A 20,996-nucleotide genomic window follows, 5' to 3' on the forward strand; every position below is an offset into this window, starting at 1 on the left:
TTGATTTTTTGTGAATGTTCTTAAGAAACATTTTTAAGTTTTTTTTTTCCACCAAAAAAATGTTCAAAGATTTCCCAAAAATGTTGAAAATGTGGACATCAGAAGTTTCACTGTAGTTTCACACATTTTCAAACTTTAAAACGGGTCAATTTTGACCCGCAGATCGACACAAGGGTTAAAACAAACAAATGCCATATAAGTGAAGTCACAATGGCACTAGGAAAGTAGGATTTCAGCTTGGTGCCCCAAGTTGCTGAGGTCACCAAGCAGAAATTCTACTTTCCTAGTAACAATCATAAAAATAAATAAGCTGAGATGTGTTGACTGTTCAGGACAATCTAAAAAGCAAACTTAAACTCAATGCAAGGTCCATTAAAATACTTCCTTTTTGAACTGTGCAGCCATCCACTCACAAGATTTGGCTAAAATCTTCTTGTTTTTCCACATTTGGGTCATAACTTAAATTTCATATTGGATTCTATGAGGTGCAAATACCAGTAATATGAAGTTTTAAAAAAATTAAAACATCCACATAAAGAAAATATGTATTGTTTTTATTAGTAAATGTCATTAGCAAATTAAAAGTTACACCAGGAAGAACATGGAAAAAAGTTTGCTGTGGGTCATGAGAGAAAACCAAATGTGATTTGTGTATACCAGTCTTTTAAAACACAAAGACATGTACACATGAAGTCCACAGACAGTTCATAAATGGATGGGAACGCCATAAGATATTGATGTAGCAGCAGTCAGTTACCTATAATTGTATTTGGCTTTCCCTGAAGGTAATAGGATTGGATGAAGTCTTAATGGAGTAGGTGGTTAATGGAGACGATGGACGAGGAAACAGCAAACATACTGGTAAGTTCATGTTGATCTCACTATAAAAGCTAATATGCACTTAACAAGACAGTAAACAAGCTTTTGTCATAGATACATCACCATAGCTGGGGGATTTGAAAAGAAAACCCCATCAGCACAGCTATTCTGCTATCTTAACATGATCTTTATAACTCTCAGTTCATAGTACGTTACCTGCCAAGCCAGCTGGTAGAGCTTAAGCACTTGGAACATGTAAAAAAAACCGAGCAGCAGTAATTTATACTCTGCTTGTTGTTATTGTGCAAATGGGGATAGTGATAGGAAAGGACAGCTATTTTATCTCACCTTGCATAGCAGCAACATTACAACAGCTTTGCAAAATTGTATTTTTTCATGTGTAGATAAAAAGATAAGACTGTACAGAAAGTAGATTTTTGACATCATGATTAAAGAAAGGTTTCAGCATCCATCCAAAACTTGTCTGTCTGTTAAACTCCCCATGTTTGGTTTGTCACATCACTCTTTTGCAAAGTGTAAAATTCATTTTTAAACATTTACCAGCCGTCAGTAAAACAACACTCATCCTTCCAGCACTAGCAGTGTACATACGCAAATACATTCTTTAGTCTAGACGAGTAGCTGACTCACAAATGTTCCCATCAACGTAAAATTCATAAGGGAATCTACAAATAATGGACAGCACCGCTGCTGCCAGTTATGTTGACACACACAGTGGCATACTGTGCAGGTCTTCAATGCTAAGTCTTCCTCCTGCCCCTTCCTTTGCCCCCTGCAGGAGACTGCAGGGCAGCTGCAGGTGGAGAGAGCTCGTGGTACTGAAAATCAAGTTTCTGCTGTAGGATCCCTGTGAGAATGAACTCGGCAGTGACCACGGGGATAGATGCGGATACAGCTGGACCACACAGCAGCCAGTCCTCTTCACAGGAAATCACAACAGTATGAGGCTAAGAGAGAGAAAGGTGACAGAAAACAACAGAGGATTTACACTGGAATGATAACGTGAAGACAGCACAACACAATCTGATGTCAATGTACTTTATGTGAGATACGAGAACAGCTCTAAGCTCAATGGGCACCTTATTACTGGTCGGCATCTTTGGGAGAAAATTAGCTCCACTTGAGGAAATGATGTCTTTCATGTGAACTGGCTCTGGCTTCACTGACTTTGTGACATGGATGTTATATCCCTAAGAGAAAGAATGAGGAAAACAGGTACAGTACACAGCATGGAAACAATAGGATTTCTCTCTATATATTTTTTGTTTAATCTCTGCAAGGTGAAAAAAATCCATAAGTCGAATGGAGTTTGGTATCATGTTTATACACTAATTTTAGCTGTATTATGTTTCATCAAACTATTCCTCTTCAGTCTTGGAGAAACTGTGCAGCCTCAGAAACGCAATACATAAAACATAACCTGTAAATAAACAGGAAATGTTAAATGACTTTCCATAAGCCACAGTGTAATGATAACAAACACTTTGCTCCATTAAAGTCTTAACAATAAAAGGGTGTGAGGTTAAAGTAATGCCGAAGATGATTCAAATATTACTCCAGTCCATTCCTACCATGACTTGCTATTTCTCACCTTCAGTATTGTAAACCACCCCTGTGCCATCCACCAAGAGAAATATCATTGTGACACTGCTAACCTCTCAGAGAAAAATATATGCACATACATAAATAGCAGGAGTGAATACCTGTAAGAGAGGCTGACTGCTAGCAGTCCTCAGGGAATCCTGCAGGCAGAAAGTGAACTTCTTTTCCTGCTCGGGATCCTTCACAACAAAAGCATTAGGAGACAGGAAGCTTCCAGCTTTACCACTCTGTGACACAGACAAGACAGAAGATGAGAGGAGACTCTATTTGAGTATGTCTCTGTGTGTGTTTGTACCATTTGTGTATACTTTTGCATACATTTATAGAGAGAACTAGTGCAGACCAAAATCTCCAGCTCTGGCTATAGAAACTAACCTTTTCCAGCCAGTCTGTGGTGACGATTGGGATACCTTTAGCCACAGCACATAGGAATTTGACAGTCCTGCGCACTTTATCGGTCACCAGACAGTTCATGTCTGCTATGCCTTTAGCCATGCTGCCTCCTAAACGAGCCAACACTTTCTCCCCTGCTTCATCTACCACCCCTGTGAACAACACCTGAAAAAACAACAGGTTTACAACCAAGTTAAATCACAACAGTGTAATTGTACAGGTTTCTGGTAATCTGAAATTTACTGGTAAGAGACAGTGGAAAATAAGTTTGGGAACTTCATGTGTCAGCAGTTCCTGTTACTACAGCCTTGTCACGCATTGCCTCATGCATTTTGTAGTCATTTTTGGAGTTTATTGAAGCTGAATGATTATTCCTCTTGATTGAAGGTAAACTAAGCAGTGATTTGGTGACACCCAAGCTTAAAACAACTACTTGCACCTGCACAAACATTTGGAAAAAAATGATTTTGCAGAGATAGGTTATACAGCTCTAACTCTAAACATTGCATTTATGATTTGGGAAATCTGGTTGTTGTTCATAAGGCTGACTTGAGAAGATAAACACCAGTCATAGCTCTCAATTATGTGTGGATTTAGAGTGGCCAGGCAGTTAGCTTACTTTAGCATAAAAAGTGGAAACATGAGGAAGTAACTAACCTGGAAAACAGACCAATTAGCACCTCTATAGTTTACCAGTCTACACAAAGACACGTATAAACAACTAACTAGTCATAGTGCAGACCCTCAAAGCTCCATTCTCAACATGATGTTGCAGAGACACAACTCCTTACTAAACCACAACTTGTCATTTTAACTGCTTCTGTGAGGATTAAACAAAGATGAACAGTGTTTTAACTAGTCAGCTTTAAAGGTGTTGATAGGAGTGTTTTTGAATTTTAGAGAGATCCAAGTTGTTTCCCCCACTTCTGATATCTATGCTAAGTTGGGCTTATCAAGTTTGGCTCCATCTCCAAGTGATATAAATCACCTCATTCTATTCAATGAAAAAGTGTGAGAATATTTTCATAATACTACCGTTCTAGTATGTTTATTGCTACAACCAGATAGCCTTGCACATGTTTTTTTGAAGAACAGCCCACAGGTTTACAGAGACAGAATACAGACCTTGTAGGCCAGGCTTGGAACTCGTAGTCGACCAGTAGCTGCTGGGGAAGCAGAGGAGTGGCGTGGAGACTTTGCCACAGGAGAGGAGTCTGCAAAAGCTTGCCTTTTCCGAGATCGACTGCTGATTGGCGTCTGGGGCTGAAAGACAGGAAAAAAGGTAGGGGGGAAATGAGCTAAACATTGCAAGAATTAAGATAAACAATGGCAAATCATGGAATACATACAGAAGATGAGGATCAGGAGTAAAGAAAGACCATAAAATGGAAGAGTAGGAAGTGACTGGGTAATCACAGAACCACTTAATTCATTAGTGAATTATTGGTGATGCAGAGCACGCTGGACTGCTCTTGTTGTGGAACAGTGGAGGAAACAGATGTAAGAGATTACGGTGACTGGAAAGGCTGACTCAGAGACAAATGCACTGAGGTAAAAGCATTACTTTACGGGAACAGAAATTCCCATACATTAATTATATACTACTCAGCTTTCCACTTTGTGTAATTTCTATTTCACCCTTAATATATCTCTGTTTCAATCAAAACTACAACTTCTAAGACCATAACTTATCCAGTGCGCATTTAAGGACGACATAATTAAGTCACCTCTGTTGTGTCCTCATTTGAATTCTGGCTCGTGGAAGTGACAGATGCTTCACTTTCTTCCAGCCCTTCATTCTTCTTTCTTTCTTTCTGCAATGCTGAAGGCCGACTCCTGGGTCTCTTTTCAACAGTCTGCACCTGTATTGTTTCACTCTCTTTCACCTCCATTTCAGGCTGAAAATCTTTTGCATTCTTCTTTGCTTGAGTACTGGGTGTACTACTTGCGCTCTTCACTTGGATAGCAGCAGGAATCTCTGTTTTATTTTTCCCTTCTTCATCTGCTGCTTCTGTATTTGGGGTTTCATCCATTCCTTTGGAAATGCTAGTGCTTTGACCGTAGTCTGCTCCTGTATTTGCCTTCAGTTCAGTCTTCCTTCCTCTGCCTCTGTTTTTAGCCCTGTCACCACTGGCTGTAGAAGTTACTGATTCCTCCACAGCTTCACTCCTCACTGCTTTTTGACTCCTGCCCCTGACATTCCTTTTAGGCAAAAGCAATTCCTCACTGGCACATCCTTCCTGATGAGGTGATTGGTCTGTCTCATCTGCTGCTGCACATTCAGAATGCTGTCGCCCTCTAGTGGTCCTAGTTTGCTGGGAGTCTGCCTTTTCTTTCTCATTTCCACTGAGTACCTCACTGGAAGATCCCTCTAGTCTCCTGCTCTTCCTGCCTCTGGCTGTCAGTTTGGAAGCTGAATTCTGATCACTGTGATGAGTAACAGCAGGGATGAAGTCTGGGTCAGGTTCTGCTTTCCTCCCTCTTCTTCCTCTGTTTAGAGACCTCACACTGCAGCTGGAAACCTCAGGACTACGGGAGTTGGACGAGTTGTTCTTTGAAAGGAGTCTCTGAGGAAGAACATCACTGCTGTCCTGTTCTGTCGGCCCTGCAGCCACCGTTGCTCTTCGATAGCTAGTTCTGACAATGGCTGCCTGAGGCGACTTACTGGGTGTCTTCGCTCCTCTCCCTCGGCCACTTCCCTTGGACTCCTGGGTGTTGACACTTGAGACTGACCTCTCTGAGCTAATTGAGTTGGAGGAGTTTGAGCGAGATCTGGTTCTCCTTGCTGGGAAATCATCATTGGTTGATGCGGTTGAGTCTTGTTCATTCTGTGGTGGATGCTGGGAAGCCATAGCTCGGGTAGATCTTCGACTTCGTGCAGGTGCTTTGGGCTTAACTTCCTCCTCGTTTTCCTGTTGAGATTTTTCTTTATTTACTTTTCTTTCATTTTCAATTTTTTCTTTTTCTTCCCTCCCATCCTGCCTCTCAGTCTCCTCCTGTTCCTCTTTTCTTCCAACAGTCTCCTTCGCTTCCTTCTCAGTCTTTTCTCTCTCTTGTTGTTTCCCTTCTTTTTGTTTGCTTTTATTTACAGTATGTGTATTTCCTTCCATTCCAAGCATTTCTTTCTCTTCATTGTCATCTTTCTGTTGCCTCGTATTTTTTCTTCCTCGGGCCTGCTTTGCCTGCTTTACCTCTTCCCCGTTTTTATCATCATCAGACCTGGCTTTTCCTCGGAATTCTTTGGTGTTTTGCAAGGATTTATCCCCTCCTCTTGTCTGTCTCTTTGGAGGTACAGAACACTCTGCCTGCTCTTCCCCTTCTCTTGATCTTGATGTTCTTAAATTTCTAGCACTGGCTCTAGTGGTTTCTGCTGTAGATTCTATCCTTTTTCTTTTCTGAGACTTAAGGCCAGTTGTTGTCTTTAAAGGCTGAGTATCAACAGGAGACATCTCTGACTGTGTCTCCTCTTTCTCAAGTTGCAATGTAGCTTTTCTTTTTGGCAGAACTGGAACAGAGTCGTCATCAGCAAAGACTTCATTACTAGTGAGGAGCTGTGTCTTGTCTTCAAGATGCTTTGCTTTCCGTTTTCGTGGGCCCAGCATTGAGTCTGCAGCATCATCTTCACATGTAGCTATCGGTTGGTTTTCAGCAGCGGAGAGCTCGGAATGTTGTCTGTTGTCTTCTGTAAGATGAAGCTGCTTTACTGTTCTTCTTTGTGGACCATCACTGTCCTGTTCTTTACTTGTCACTATTTGCTGGGTTTCTACAGCAGAGATGTTAGAACTAGTGGAAGGCTGTGTTTTCCCATCTTCAAGTTGTAATGAGTTTGTATGTAAGGACTGGGATTCAACAGTAGAGACTTCAGAACTTGTGAGAGGCTGTGTCTCCTCTTCAAGTTGCTTCGTTTTCTGTTTTTTGGGACCTGGCTTTAAGTCCATATCGCCACTTTCATGATCTTCACTTATAGCGGTGGCCTGACTTCCATCAGCATTAGAATCAATGAGGCATTGTGTTTGTTCCTCTGAAAGCTGCAGCGGCTTTGCTTTTCTTCTTCTTGGACCTGGCAATGAATCGTCATCGCTTTCTTCATTGCTACTTGTACAGATAGGCTGAGTTGCGGCCATATACTGAGCTTCACTGTGGTTCCTCTCCTGTGGGTGAGCGTCCTTCCCATTTTCTTCCCTCTCTTCCATTTTAGTCTGTGTTCTGGGGTTCACTTGCTGTACCGAGCAAACAGAATTGTCCACTGCCAAACTTTGCTCTTCAACATGGAAAGGCATTAGTTGGGTTTCAGCAAAAGCAAAAGCAGATACAATGGGAGGTGTCTCAGTAGCAGGAGTGTTCTGTCCCTCATCTTGGTTTGTATTGTCATCTGGATCACTGTCAAGTACTGAAATATATGCTTGTGTTGCCTCTAGGGCCAAATCTGACTGACTTTCTACATTTTTAGATGCAACTGAACATCTATCAGAGTCCTCATTTTCTGCATGGGCCTCCGTAACCTCCAAGTGTAAGTCATCCTCTGCTGAGAGTCCGTCTGCAGTTGAGACGGCTGCACATGTATTGGTAGCTTCTGAAATCACATCTCCTTCCACAGAGAAAAAAGGCTGAGTGGCCTCTGTGGCCAGAGTTTGGTTGTGACACTGTAGGTGGCTGCTGTCAGATAATCCCAGCTGTAAAGATTCCCCCCTGCTGCTGGACTGGTCTTCTTTGTAATCGGAAGCCTCAAGTGCAAAGACCTGCGTCTCAGCCACAGCAAAGTCCACATCTTCCTGGATGTCTGAACAGGAAGACAGTTCTCCAGATGATGCAGCTGGGAGACAAAGATGACAACATACAGTAAATTTAACGTCAAAGATATATTTTCTCTACGATATCCCTACTATTTCATAAACAGACACTTTATAGAGTTTTAAAAACAATTTGCTCACGTCTAAATGGACCTGAAGAAGGAACTGCAAAAGCCATAGTTCTAACTAACTTTTATCTCATCTTGAAAATAACTGTATTTGTGAATTAAATAGTCCACGATAACAGGACAAGCTTGTCCATCAATCCATTACCTATACACCGCTTTATCTGCTGTAGGGTCATGGGGGCCTATCCCCAGCTGACTAGGCCAAAGGTATCCTGGACATGTCACCAGTCCAGGTTAGGAATCAAACCTTGGACCTTCTAGCCATGAGGCACCCATTCTAACCACTGCACCACCGCCATGCATGAAGTGGTTTTATTAATCAAATGTTACATCTGTATCATTCTCTTCAACACAGTGGTTGTCCAGTTTGCTTGTGCAGTTAACACTGCTGCATTGAGCAAATGAATAAAGTATTCACAAAATGCATAAACTTATCGTAATGAAAGTACACATTAAATACTGCTACAATAAAAGAGAACATTTTTTTAAACAGTAATAATTTATAACTGAATGTCATTTCTTTCAGAGCAAAGAAATAAATGAAAAGTTAGTCAGTTAATTAAGTAATGAATTAGTCAATCAACAGAAAATCCATTTGCAACTAAATAGTTGAATTTTTCAAGCAAAAATGACAATAGGTCCTTCGGTTCCTACTTGTTCAGTTTGAAGGTTCAGTGCTTGTCTATGTCATATATGTTAGCATCGTTAGGGTTTGTTTGGACTGTTTGGACCTATAAGAACACATCACCTAGTTGTAGCCTGAATTTGTTCCATTTAGTTCTCATCTGAACACAGAGTGAATGATTACCTGACAGCTGTATAGGAGTAGAGCAGTTCGGCAGAAGTGGAACCAGAAACCCAGGTGTATTTTCTCTGTGCAGGCTAGGAATCTGGTCCTCCCCTGCCTCTTTAATGCCAGCCTCCTTATCCTCTACATCTTTGTCACTGTCCACTCTAAGGTGAGGAAGATGGGCCCTGTCCCCAGCAGGAGGCATGCTAGATTCATCCACATCCGTGTCAGCACCCGAATCTGACTGAAGAGCCTCTGACGTTTTACATGTTGTGACAGCAGCCGGTACACCCACGGGAGGATTATCTTCCACATCGGTATCACCGTCAGACAGAGTATCCAAAACAGCTCCTGCATTTGCACTGCTGCACGATTCTCTGACAGCAGCAGCTACTGTGGGTTCACTAATGGTAGAGGCAGGGATAGCTTCATCATCTGCATCTAGATGCAGGCTGTGAGGAGCAGCAGCAGCAGATTCAGGCCTTATGACTTTCATATCTAATTTGTTGACTGTTTCATCTGTTTTTTCAGTTTCACATTCACCTTCTTCCTCCTCCTCATCAACATCTGTGTCGCTGTCTAGGTGGAAATCATGTATTTGCATTGAAGAAGCAGAGTCAGCGATCTGTGCGATCTGAGATGATGCTGGTTTTGCTTTCATGGCAGCATCCGTCAAAACAGCAGCATCTTCATCCACATCAGTGTTACTGTCTGTGCTGATGTCCTCTGACTGAATGACCAAACTACAGTGAGGAGGTTTGGTATTCTCATTAGAGGAGGGCAGGGTTTTGGGAACTTTACCAAGCATATCATGATCCTCTTCAATATCTGTGTCACTATCCATGTGAAACTGAACTGTATTTGGTGGCTGATCAACTTGTTGGTTTGTATTCAAAGTTGAAGGTCCTGCAGACGCCACCCCTTCCTCCTCTTCCTCCATATCAGTGTCACTGTCAATGTCAAAAGCAGGAGTGCAATCTGTGGAGACTGCTGGTGTAGACACAGGCAATTCATCTTTCCCTGTACAACCATTGCTTTCCTGTTTCATTGTGACATTTTCTCCACTTTCCTTGGACTTTGTCGCTCGTTGTGCTGCTCTTTCTTCCTCCTCTTCTTCCTCTGCTTCACTGTCATCCACAAGTACAAGTGTCACTTTTTTCTTCAGCTGATGTCGCCCCAAATCTACATCTGTCTCCTCAGTGCTGAGGCTGACATGTTTGCATGGTCTATTTTTAGTGGAGGATGATGGCGTGATGGGACTTTCATCTTCACTGTAAAACAGTGGAAAACAAGGTGATGAGTACTACAATCAGGGGAAAGTTGGAAAAAATGTGGCAGATAGGGACTGGTTATGTTAGCACTGGAAATATACATATAATTTAAAAAGCTGTTTGTTACATACATACCTTTCAGGAATGACTTTATTTGTGGGACTCAAAAATGTGGAACAAATGGGACTGGACTTGTGGGAGTCTGAATCAGACACTGCAAAAGAGAATAAAGATGAGTTATAAAGCATCAGATACAAAAATGGAGCTTCACCTCTCTGACTGTTTACTCAATTTACATACCAAGAGCCACGCATCTTCTTTCTCCTCCTCCCGCTGTTTCGCCATCTGAGTCTGAGTCAGATTCTGGGACCAAGGTCTGCTGAGGGTGGGTTGGAGTTTGCTCAAAGGACAGGCAACTGGCTCTGACAAGAGTCTTTGTTTGTGAAACCCTGGGCTTTGTACCTCCATTAACACGTTTTTCACTGCCTGTGCATGTGTCGCCTTCCCTTACTCTCAAATCATCTGTCACCCTGGCCTTCACACTCGGATTTCTGCTCACTGGAGTCCTCGTGTCCTCTTGAGAAGACACTACTGAATCCGCGCCGCAGATGACATACTGACATGGGATGTCCGCCACCACCACACTGTCACCTCCACTGAGGGCATAGCGTACATTAGGAGTCAGCTTTAAGCGGCCCTTACGGGTCCCATTGGTGCTCCCTAGGTCCCAAAGCAAAGCCTCCATCTGATCTTCAGTGTGACAACCTCTTCCCCTGTAGACTGAGATGCAGATGATTGCATGCTGCTTGGACACTGAGGCCGCTGACAAGGGCAGGGTGCAGGTGTTGGGGTCACGGCCAAGCACATTATCTCCCAAAAAAAGGGGCAACTCTGGGTGGTAGAGAGAATTTATTATGAGAAATACATAGCCAAGGGCGATCATGCATGTCTGACAGTCTGTGTAAATTAACAATCACCTGTCTCAGAGATATGTTCGTTTTTTAAGACGCACAGTTTGGCCACAGGTCGTCCCCTCGGATTGTCACTGGTCTCTTCATTTTCTTCCTCATCAGACTCCAAGGTTGAGTCACTGATCATCTGCGTAGCATCCATGTCTAACGACGCCAAGACAAAATTACTGCTATGCATATACACTGATAAATTTGCCTTTTAGACTGTAATGTGACCGTCTAGTTTCACCCACAAAGCCTTGTATGCTTAAGTATTGGTAAGCAGTTCCATGCAGCTAACGTTAGCCTGAGTGGCTAATTCACAATCTAACCTTAACTTAACGTTCATCGTGGACTGTTAACAGGTCAACGGTACATTTCCGTTGTATTCTTGCTATTATTTGATTTGTGACAATGATCGATGGCGCGTTAAGCAACGCTGATAACAATTTTTATCAAAACTGTATGAATATTTTCAGCAAAATCACATTGCAGCAATCCCACTTCAAACTGACGTGAAAACAAAACTGTCACCTGCTAGTTTTGGGGAATTCAAACGTCAATATAACGACTTAATATCACGACATAACTTTTCTAACATTCATATATATTGCAAACTAGGCATGTATTCCAAAATCAAACATTATTTGGTACAACTCTGCCCACCTTAACTTGCCTTGGCTCGTCCAAGTGGAGATAAACAAAAAGTACATGCATATCCGGAAAGACCTGATCGCGCACCCAAAAAGGCGTGTTTAATGCAAGCGATTGGCTGAAGCAACTGTCACTCATAATGGACTCCGCTGCCATTGGTTAGTCGAAACTCTTAAGACGTCTCTGATAGGACCAAAAAATGAAATTCCGCGCCGTACATCCACGTAGACTGGCTGAGTGGGAGGTAGTAGTATTATTACACAGATTTGTAAGGCCCGCGAGAATTGTATAAATAGCATGAGTAAATAAAATAATCACATTTACTCATAAGTGTAGCATTCACTAGTTTAGGGCCGTTTTTCTAAAAAAACAAACAAAAAAAAAAAACCTTTCAGGCTTATTTTGCTGCCAAATGCTGTTCAGTCTTTCACATGTTTAAGTTGTAACTACAAATTAATTTTCACTTTGTTCATATAAAATAACATCATTGACACAAGGTTTGATCTCTGGGTTACGTAAATTATAACAATAGGAATGTTATAAGGCAGCAAAAACACACAAATATGATAACGTGGGCACCATTATTGAGGCCTTGTCCTGAAACAGGTTCTGGTGTGAAAAAGTAGTTCACACAATTTAGCTTTGTGTTTCATATCTCTCATTTAACATATTTAACCAACCATAAAGAAAGCATAACGTTTATGTGGCAGAACTAAAAGTCCAGCAACTCATTTTACGTGTATTTAATGTTATGTTACAACTCTCAGAGGACTCCAAACAAATATAGTAAAACTACTTACAATGAACATCAAAGCAAAAAGCATGATGGTGGTGATAGATCCTGAATTTCTATGTGACGTAGCACTCTCTAGAGGAATTTTAATGCAATTTCAGGAACATGAAATCTATGTTTTGTTTTGTTTTTTAAATCCCCCAACATTTAAGCATTCCAAATAATACTGTGGGTTTAAATACAAAGAGTAGTATTTTAATCAGCCAACATGTTTGCTGCTTTATTAAGTTGCTGGTAGGGTGCAGCAATGAACATATGTTCTTAGGAATGTCTGCTGGCCCACGCTGGGATAGTTTTGAGAATGTGGCTTGGTGCAAAGATAAAACTGAATGAATAAAACTGGCCTGACTATTATGTTGTAATTGGTTAGATGGACTTAACCTCTTACTAGACTATTTTATTCTTTGATGCACATGGAACTGATAACTGACGCTGGAGCACCTGGTGAGAAGGTGTGCAGGAACAGGGAGAAACTCATGCAAACTCCAACAGGCCAAGATTCGAACGGGGCCTTCGAGCTGTGAATGAATGCATCAGTGCTTTCTAAAAAACTATGGATCTCACCCATGATTTTTATTCTTTTACAATTATGTGAAACTACTGATTGAAATTTAATGGCTGAATTGTAGTTGATGTGCTATCAAAAAAATGACTCATCTACATGCAAGCAAGAATGACAGGATAACAGTTTTCATTTGCCAACTTTATTTGCATTGAATGACAAGGGATAACTACTGTACGCTAAAGTTTGATTCTAGCAATGCTCTTGACACTATGTTGGTTCCTTAGTTACTGGTTGTCGTTCCTGATTTTTATTTGTTTTGGCAATGATATCTTGACCTTGAGATGTTCAACTTTACGCATCCTCTTCGGCCTCCTCCTCAAATTCACCCTCCTCCTCAGCGGTGGCATCCTGGTACTGCTGGTACTCAGACACCAGGTCATTCATGTTGCTCTCTGCTTCAGTGAACTCCATCTCATCCATACCTTCACCTGTGTACCAATGCAAGAAGGCCTTACGACGGAACATGGCTGTGAACTGCTCCGAGATGCGCTTAAACAGCTCCTGGATAGCTGTGCTGTTGCCAATGAAAGTGACAGCCATCTTGAGGCCACGGGGTGGGATGTCACAGACAGCGGTTTTGACATTGTTGGGGATCCATTCAACAAAGTAACTGCTGTTCTTGTTCTGCACATTGAGCATCTGCTCGTCAACCTCCTTCATGGACATGCGGCCACGGAACACGGCAGCGACTGTCAGATAGCGGCCATGACGTGGGTCACATGCAGCCATCATATTCTTGGCATCAAACACCTGCTGGGTGAGCTCAGGGACTGTGAGGGCACGATACTGCTGGCTGCCCCTGCTGGTCAGGGGAGCAAAACCAGGCATGAAGAAGTGCAGACGAGGGAAAGGCACCATGTTTACAGCCAGTTTGCGCAGATCTGCATTGAGCTGACCAGGGAAACGCAGACAGGTGGTGACTCCACTCATGGTGGCAGACACCAGGTGGTTAAGATCTCCATAGGTGGGTGTGGTCAGTTTCAGAGTGCGGAAACAGATGTCATAAAGAGCCTCGTTGTCAATGCAGTAGGTTTCATCCGTGTTCTCTACAAGCTGATGGACTGACAGGGTGGCATTGTAAGGCTCAACTACTGTATCTGACACCTGGGGATGCAAACATACACACATTGTATTTAGTCTTATGATCTTAGAGGACGAATCCGAGGAAAACTGAACTCAAATTAAAACAAAAAACAACCAATGTACTGTCACACAACTATGTTACCTTGGGGGAAGGCACCACACTGAAGGTGTTCATGATACGGTCAGGGTACTCCTCACGGATCTTGCTAATGAGAAGAGTTCCCATACCAGATCCAGTTCCACCACCAAGAGAGTGAGTGAGCTGGAAGCCCTGCAGGCAGTCACAGCTCTCTGACTCTTTGCGGACCACATCCAGGACTGAGTCCACCAATTCAGCTCCCTCTGTGTAGTGACCCTTGGCCCAGTTGTTTCCAGCACCACTCTGACCTGAAAGGAAAGAAGTGACAACAGATGAGCGTTTCTCTTCTGGTGTTTATGACAGTCTTTATTCATTCAATAACATGTCATGTCTTTATTCCACCCACCAAACACAAAGTTGTCAGGTCTGAAGATCTGCCCAAATGGTCCAGACCTCACAGAGTCCATGGTACCAGGCTCCAAGTCAACCAGAATGGCCCGAGGCACATATTTACCTCCTCCACGAGAAAGAGGACAAGAACGAGAGAGAAGAAAAAAGTATACCAGCTAAATAATAACACAGGAAACATTGTCTTGTAATTTGCACAGGATAACCAATATACAATTGATTCAAATCTGTGAATGGGAGAAGACACATGAATGTAATAAAATATCTACTGTTGTACTTGAAATCAAATTGTAAAGCTTAAAATATGTACATATAAAATACTCCTATTTATGTTAAAAATCAGTTGATAGGAAGACAACAAACCTGTAGCCTCATTATAGTAAACGCTGATCCTGTCCAGCTGCAGGTCACTGTCTCCATGGTACGTCCCTGTGGGATCGATGCCGTGCTCATCACTGATCACTTCCCAGAACTGCAGACAAAATGGAGGTCATCGCATGACAGTAACTTGCAGTATAAGTATGCATCTATCCATTAGCCTGCAGTTTGTGGGACTGTAGACTTTTAATGAGTAAAACAGCAGTGGGTTTGCATTTTTGTACTATGGAAATTACAGGATACAGGATTTTTCCCATTTCAAGAAGCCATGTCTAAACCTTTTTCCTACAACACAGCTGTTAATATTCACATAGTCTTTGACTGATGACTTAGCAGAATGCGGTTCTTTCATATGTTAAAGGCAAAGGATGGAGCACAAAGAAGCTTCAGATCACTCTGCAGGCCAAACTAAAATAAACTCAATTTGCAAGCAGTCACACTACACTGAAAACACTGATTGTCTACACATCTGTATTCATTGCTTGTCCACTCCTTTAAGGCCACACTTTGAAAGTGTGCAAACATGAAATCCAGTAAGCTGTTATGCCTGAACTATACTGGAGAAAGTCATCTGCATGCATATATTTTCATGGCATTTTCCAACTTGGACATTTCTTTATAATATATCCTGTGATTTTCTGCCAACAGCAGCAATAGGAGGATTTAGAGTAATCTGGGTAAGCGGGCTGTATAGCAGCTCAGTACTCAAGTGATTAGGAGTCAGCTGTGAGCTAAGCATCATGACATTTAAATAGAACAAGGAAAAACTAAATTGACAGAGTGGTCTTATAATGAGGAAGATTGCAGCAAAGCAGAACAAAGAAACATAAAGAGATGGCAAAGAACGTCTGAAAAACTGGGAAATTGACAGTGATGCAATAGATGGCTATCAGCAAATACTGAAAATAATCACAGTGAAGGAATGAGGACAATAAGCAGAAAAGCAATGCCACACCCTGACCTAATTCACCACCATGTAGCCCTTCAACAAATCTGTCAATCAACTGGACATCTGAGTCAATGAGTTCTAGGGGAAGGGACACAAATGAGGATGCTTACTGTCAGGTCACTAGGAATTATTTTAGCATCAGATTTGGAAAACAAAAAGACAGAAATTTAATTGTGAGCTTAAAAGGGGGGAGTGAACTTACTGAACTCAAAAATTGCCTAAGCCTATATGAATATTTCCTGCAGCTGGGATTCTATGATTCAATAGTTTTTGTTGTTTTTTTTTTACAAATCAATAAAATTACAGATAAAGGACATGTGTTATGTTTATTTCCACAGTTATTCTCCAAAGATTTTTGCCAAGAATTGCACATTGTCTGAGAAGACAGCGACTTCACCCACTGTGCATCAGCTGTTTCTGCTATTCCTCCCCCACCCTACTCCTAATTTGGCTGGGGGAGGAAAGACATTGATTACAAAGAAAGGCTGTTTTTCACATTTACATGCTGTAAAATAGGGGCTTTTGTCAGTGTGAACTCTAAAGTGTATAATCTGAATACTGGGACAGGATTCCTGCATGGGTTTGGGTAGTCTGACTTAAACATATGCTGTCTGGAACAAATGATCAGTTGTAAAACAAAAGGATATAACAGTAATGGTGGCATAAGACATTGGTAGCAGACTGCAATTATTTCTGTCAGACTGGGTGGATGATTTATACAGTGATTATTCAGACTTTACCTTCATTTTATGTGGAATATAAAATTAAAATTCAATTTAAAATGACAAAAATCAAAAATGACTGAATATTAATCCTAAAACAGCAGAAGGTGTCTCTCAGGAAATTAATTCTCTGTAGTAAAAAGGGAGGAATTCTATTTTCTTGACCAATTATCAATGCCACACCCTCCCGCAGTTCTTCTGCTTTCTCAACAGCCTAAACTGCAGTCTGCCTCAACGGTGTGCAGAAATAAAATCTAATCATTATGGGATATTGATCCATTCGTCATTTGGGGGAAAAAAAATAAGTAGGCCTCTAATCCCAGCTCCCAGTCATTTTCTGAAATACCAGTCATATCTGCCCGATCCAGACAAAGAAACCAGCTGCGGTTTACACTGAATAAAGGGCTCCAGTAAGTAAAGAATAGACATATATATATATATATATATATATATATATATATATATATATATATATATATATATATATATATATATATATATATATATATATATATATATATATATATATATATATATATATATATATATATATATATAAAAATTTCTGTCTGTCTTTCTTTTCCCCACAGTGTCGTGAAGTCTATTGAGTGTTGGGATCTAGACACGCCCGGTGTTGTGAACAAAAAGCCGTCGAGACGCCAGAGTCCTATTCTCCCGTTAGTTGACTGCACGGTCCGCTGCTCCACACCCACCTACTGCAGTGCACAAGATTCAATGAAACACCAGCAAAACAGCCGACTTTTACTTATCCGTTCGTTTTATTTTCTCATAGATGAGATGTTTAAATACTGAAATGTATATTTTTCCACAAAAGGATCATTTTTCATTGAAGCAACAGGCCAAATGTGCTCTTTGTCTTAATGCACAATCAGACAGCTACAGGTTTAATGTTCTCAGTAAGAGCTCTGTGGTGTGACAGAAAAATACAATTTTGTCAATTTATACATAAATTCTCAGTGTTTTGTTATCTTACCTTGGCACCAATCTGGTTACCGCACTGGCCGGCCTGGATGTGCACAATTTCCCTCATTATGGATGCAAAAGTTTTACAACGAAGAGCAATAAAACGTTAGTGGATGGGCGAGGAAGCCGACCGTAGACTTGTACGAGCGTACCGGACAATGGATTTATAAGGTTGGAGCGTTTCCAGAGACGGGATGGGGATGGGTAGCAGGCGGGGCCACACCGAGGCACAGCTGCCGCCACCGGGGATTGGCTGAGAACACCGACAGACTCATGGATGGGAGGAGCGACGCTGCTGCAGAGCACAGAGTGGAAATGCAATAGAGAGATCACACAGACTTTTACCAGCTGGTGTGCAAAAACACCCAGTAAGATGCATCACAGTTGTTTTTGGGATCAGAGGAGAATGACTAATCATCACTTTATCTCCTTGTAATGAGAGAAGCAGACGGCAGAAAAAGGATCCTTTGGTATTATAGTGAAATATCCTAGTTTTATGTTTTATGGCCCTGTGGACACTTGAGAAAACGAACCACAAGTTTAGCAGGTGTTCCTTAATTTTATATATTGGCCGTTTTTGTCTATGTGTGTATAATTTTGCCATAACATGTCTACTGACACATCCTAATAATCAACTTGTATGCACATACACTAATCAGGCATAACATTATGACCACCTTCCTAATGTGTTGGTTCCCTTTATGGTGCTAAAACTCCTCTGGCACAGTGGGGCGTGGACACAGGGCCTCTAGGGAGATGGTGGCAGTGGATTCTGTGGGTGGGAACTACCTAGATCAGGCTTATCCTGGCACATCCCACAGAAGCTCAATAAGACTTGGATCTGGGGAGCGTGGAACCTGGGTGAACAGCTTTGCTCTGTCATGTTAACCAGACCACTCCCGAGCAATTTTTGCAGTATCTCTGGGTGCATTGTCCTGCTGAGGGTGGCATCAAGGACTGCTGTTGCCATGGGGGGTTGCTTCACCTGCAATGTTTAGGTGGGTGATACATGTCAAACAGCTACATGAATGTCAGAACTCAAAGTTTCCCCACAGAACGTTGCATTATGACAAGGTGATGGATGTTATTCACCTGTCAGTGGTCTTAATGTTGTGGCTGATGGTTGAATTTGCATGCATGTATTTGTTAAGGAGAAACAATGCCAATCTATAAGAGTTGAAATTAGGACAGTGGAGTGTTAAGCCATTCTTCTGATCCCAATAGGCGAGGGTGTAAAAACAAGAGCAAATTCAGTTTATAAAGTGATCAAATTATCAGTAGTTTTAGAATTACAGAACACGAACTGACATATATGAGATAATGTTTGTGGGGAAAGTTCACCATCACAGCAGCTCAAAAGACAGGGGTATGAGCGCAATATAAGAGTATATGAACAACACAGTGCAAAAATTGCAGAGAACATTATATACACAAGATGAAATTTTCCAGAACACCTGTATACAAAAGGATGAGGCTGTAGCAAATTATCGCACACAAGTTATTAGAGTGTATGTAAGAAGAAAAGAGAAAGAAAGTGCAGCAGTAAATGAGGTAGACCAGTGAAGTTAGAATGTACAGTCAGTCAAAGTTTGAAATGTTGGTTTTTGTTGACATTTCCGGAAATGTGCAAAATCTGTTGTATGTTTATGTCAGTGCACATAGACGTGATTGATAATATGAGCACAACAATGGAGGCGCAGTTGCACCCATCGGCCACTAGTTGGCAGCAGACATACGTCATCATCCTGGTGGACATGGGCGTGGTCAGTGAACACCTCCCTCTCTCTCCAAACAGACATTTTTGTGATACCAGCTTACGGGAAACAGAACATCGATCTCGAATTACTCTTAAAAGTTGTTGCCTGTTGTGCTGACCGGATATCGGTAAGTTTGTCTGAACAACTGCTTTACTGTGTTACATCGTGTGTTTGTAGCGAAAATACTGAACGGCTTTTTTTCCCACGGTGTTTTGGATGTTATGGACCCAGATTATACCCCGTAGCCTCCTAAGAGCTAGCTAACGTTAGCATGCAAGTTAGCTTTCTTTCACTAAGGTCATTCGAGTTTACATTTAACATCTATGCGTGGTTATTATTGGAGTACATATATTTTTTTGATGCCCTAGTTGCTATTTGACAACACGTAGTATTACCCCCGTTATAACGTTGTTAGGAGCGGGAGGAGTGGTGAGTTTCCCAGTGAAAACACGGAAGCTAAAATGACAGACGTTGACATATGCCAGTTGTAGTCATGTGAACTACTACTACTATAAACAAGAGTGAATATCAGTAAGTCTCGAAATACATTTGAACAACGTTTGGAGTGTAATGCTTCCTGGATGATGGTGTTACCTAAAGTAAAATGGTAATAAATAGTATTATAACGATATTATACATTTTAATATTATATATATATATATATATATATATATATATATATATATATATATATATATATATATATATATATATATAGTTTTTCTACATGTATACACTGGAATTGTTTTTTATTTAGAATAATTTTTTTGCTTTTTATCAGTCCGATGACGAGCTTTTTGCATCGAAATTTCAGTCATAATGTGCGCCAACTACTGTATGTTCTGGTTGACAATAAAGTGTCTGTTCTATTCTATTCTATTCTATTCTAATGGTGAATGGGGTTCAACAATAGGTTGTCCATTGGACTTTTTTATATTGTCTATGTATACATTGACAGTGGCTCCTATAATTCAGGAATAAATATTATGTTTGCTGTTCAATTATCTAGTTATCTTTTTATAATATGTCTGTTCTCCAGTCTAAGCATTTTGAGAACCCAAGTCTAACCCACTGATAACTGTAGCAATATCCCTTCTTCCATCCATCCACTATCTATACACCCCTAATCCTCATTAGGGTCACGGGTTGCTGGAGTCTATCCCAGCTGGCTTGGGACGAAGGCAGGGGACACCCTGGACAGGTCACCAGTCTGTCACAGGGCTACATAGAGACAAACAATCACACTCACATTCACACTTATAATTTAGAGTTACAAATTAACCTGAACATGTTTTTGAACTGTGGGAGCAAGCCGGAGTACCCGGAGAAAACCCACGCATGCACAGGGAGAACATGCAGACTCCATGCAGAAAGATCTGGGGAAGGCTATAGCTAACCACCACGTACTGTGCAGCCCTTTCCCTTCTTTTAAAAGATAATTTCTTTGTCTCACATTAGGACTCAAGATGTTCTACACGTGTGGACCCAACGAAGCCATGGTGGTGTCTGGTAATGAATGCATTATTATTTCTTACAATATAAAAACACTCCAGTCTCTGTGATTTTTTACTGTAGTGAGAAAGTCAAAATCTACAGGTCACTGCACCAGTGTACCATAATTGCTTTATAAGTGGGTCGTTGGAGTGAAGTTTTAACGCATCATGTGAATTTTATAGTTTTTCCATGTTTTGTCATGAGATGAGATTGCGCAGCATTTACACCACTTACAAGTTGAAATAAGGTCGGAATTTTCCAGCTTGCTACAATGTGTGGGTGCATGCTGTTTTAAATGAATTGCGTCACTTACATTGTTGTAATAAGTATAGGAAGTTGAACTGTGTCTTTGAACCGTTTATGAGT

General features: G+C 41.2%; 3 protein-coding genes across 5 annotated transcripts in view; 1 reads left to right on the forward strand and 2 right to left on the reverse strand.

The window, feature by feature from the left end:
* Nucleotides 1–533: 533 nt before the first annotated feature.
* Nucleotides 534–11,544, reverse strand: mdc1 (mediator of DNA damage checkpoint 1). Of its 2 annotated transcripts, none has more exons than XM_023271577.3 (11): nt 11,431–11,544; nt 10,792–10,929; nt 10,115–10,705; nt 9,950–10,016; nt 8,562–9,814; nt 4,563–7,648; nt 3,961–4,098; nt 2,818–3,000; nt 2,544–2,669; nt 1,920–2,030; nt 534–1,787 (listed from the first exon to the last, which is right to left on the reverse strand). In XM_023271577.3, the coding sequence occupies exons 2-11, from the start codon at nt 10,925–10,927 to the stop codon at nt 1,581–1,583; spliced, it is 5,898 nt and encodes a 1,965-aa protein (XP_023127345.2). In that variant the 5' UTR covers nt 10,928–10,929; nt 11,431–11,544; the 3' UTR covers nt 534–1,580. The 2 variants fall into 2 exon arrangements, with proteins under 2 accessions (XP_023127345.2, XP_023127343.2); XM_023271575.3 differs by having other exon boundaries at nt 9,950–10,028.
* Nucleotides 11,545–12,899: 1,355 nt separating this feature from the next.
* Nucleotides 12,900–17,550, reverse strand: tubb5 (tubulin, beta 5). 2 transcript variants are annotated; one of them, XM_023271580.3, is made up of 5 exons: nt 17,390–17,550; nt 14,710–14,818; nt 14,345–14,452; nt 14,002–14,246; nt 12,900–13,880 (listed from the first exon to the last, which is right to left on the reverse strand). In XM_023271580.3, exons 1-5 carry the CDS (start codon nt 17,444–17,446, stop codon nt 13,068–13,070), a joined length of 1,332 nt encoding a protein of 443 aa, XP_023127348.1. In that variant the 5' UTR covers nt 17,447–17,550; the 3' UTR covers nt 12,900–13,067. The 2 variants fall into 2 exon arrangements, with proteins under 2 accessions (XP_023127348.1, XP_023127347.1); XM_023271579.3 differs by having other exon boundaries at nt 14,345–14,455.
* A 1,581-nt stretch (nt 17,551–19,131) lies between these two features.
* flot1b (flotillin 1b) overlaps nt 19,132–20,996 on the forward strand; it is a 7,587-nt gene continuing 5,722 nt past the window's right edge. Inside the window, exons 1-2 of the mRNA XM_023271581.3 lie at nt 19,132–19,263; nt 20,595–20,645. Coding sequence (XP_023127349.1) covers nt 20,603–20,645 — 43 coding nt within the window. The 5' untranslated portion in view covers nt 19,132–19,263; nt 20,595–20,602. The remainder of the gene's footprint in view (nt 19,264–20,594; nt 20,646–20,996) is intronic.

Source organism: Amphiprion ocellaris, chromosome 9 (assembly GCF_022539595.1).
Source record: "Amphiprion ocellaris isolate individual 3 ecotype Okinawa chromosome 9, ASM2253959v1, whole genome shotgun sequence".
In the NCBI taxonomy this organism is placed as follows: Eukaryota; Metazoa; Chordata; class Actinopteri; family Pomacentridae; genus Amphiprion; species Amphiprion ocellaris.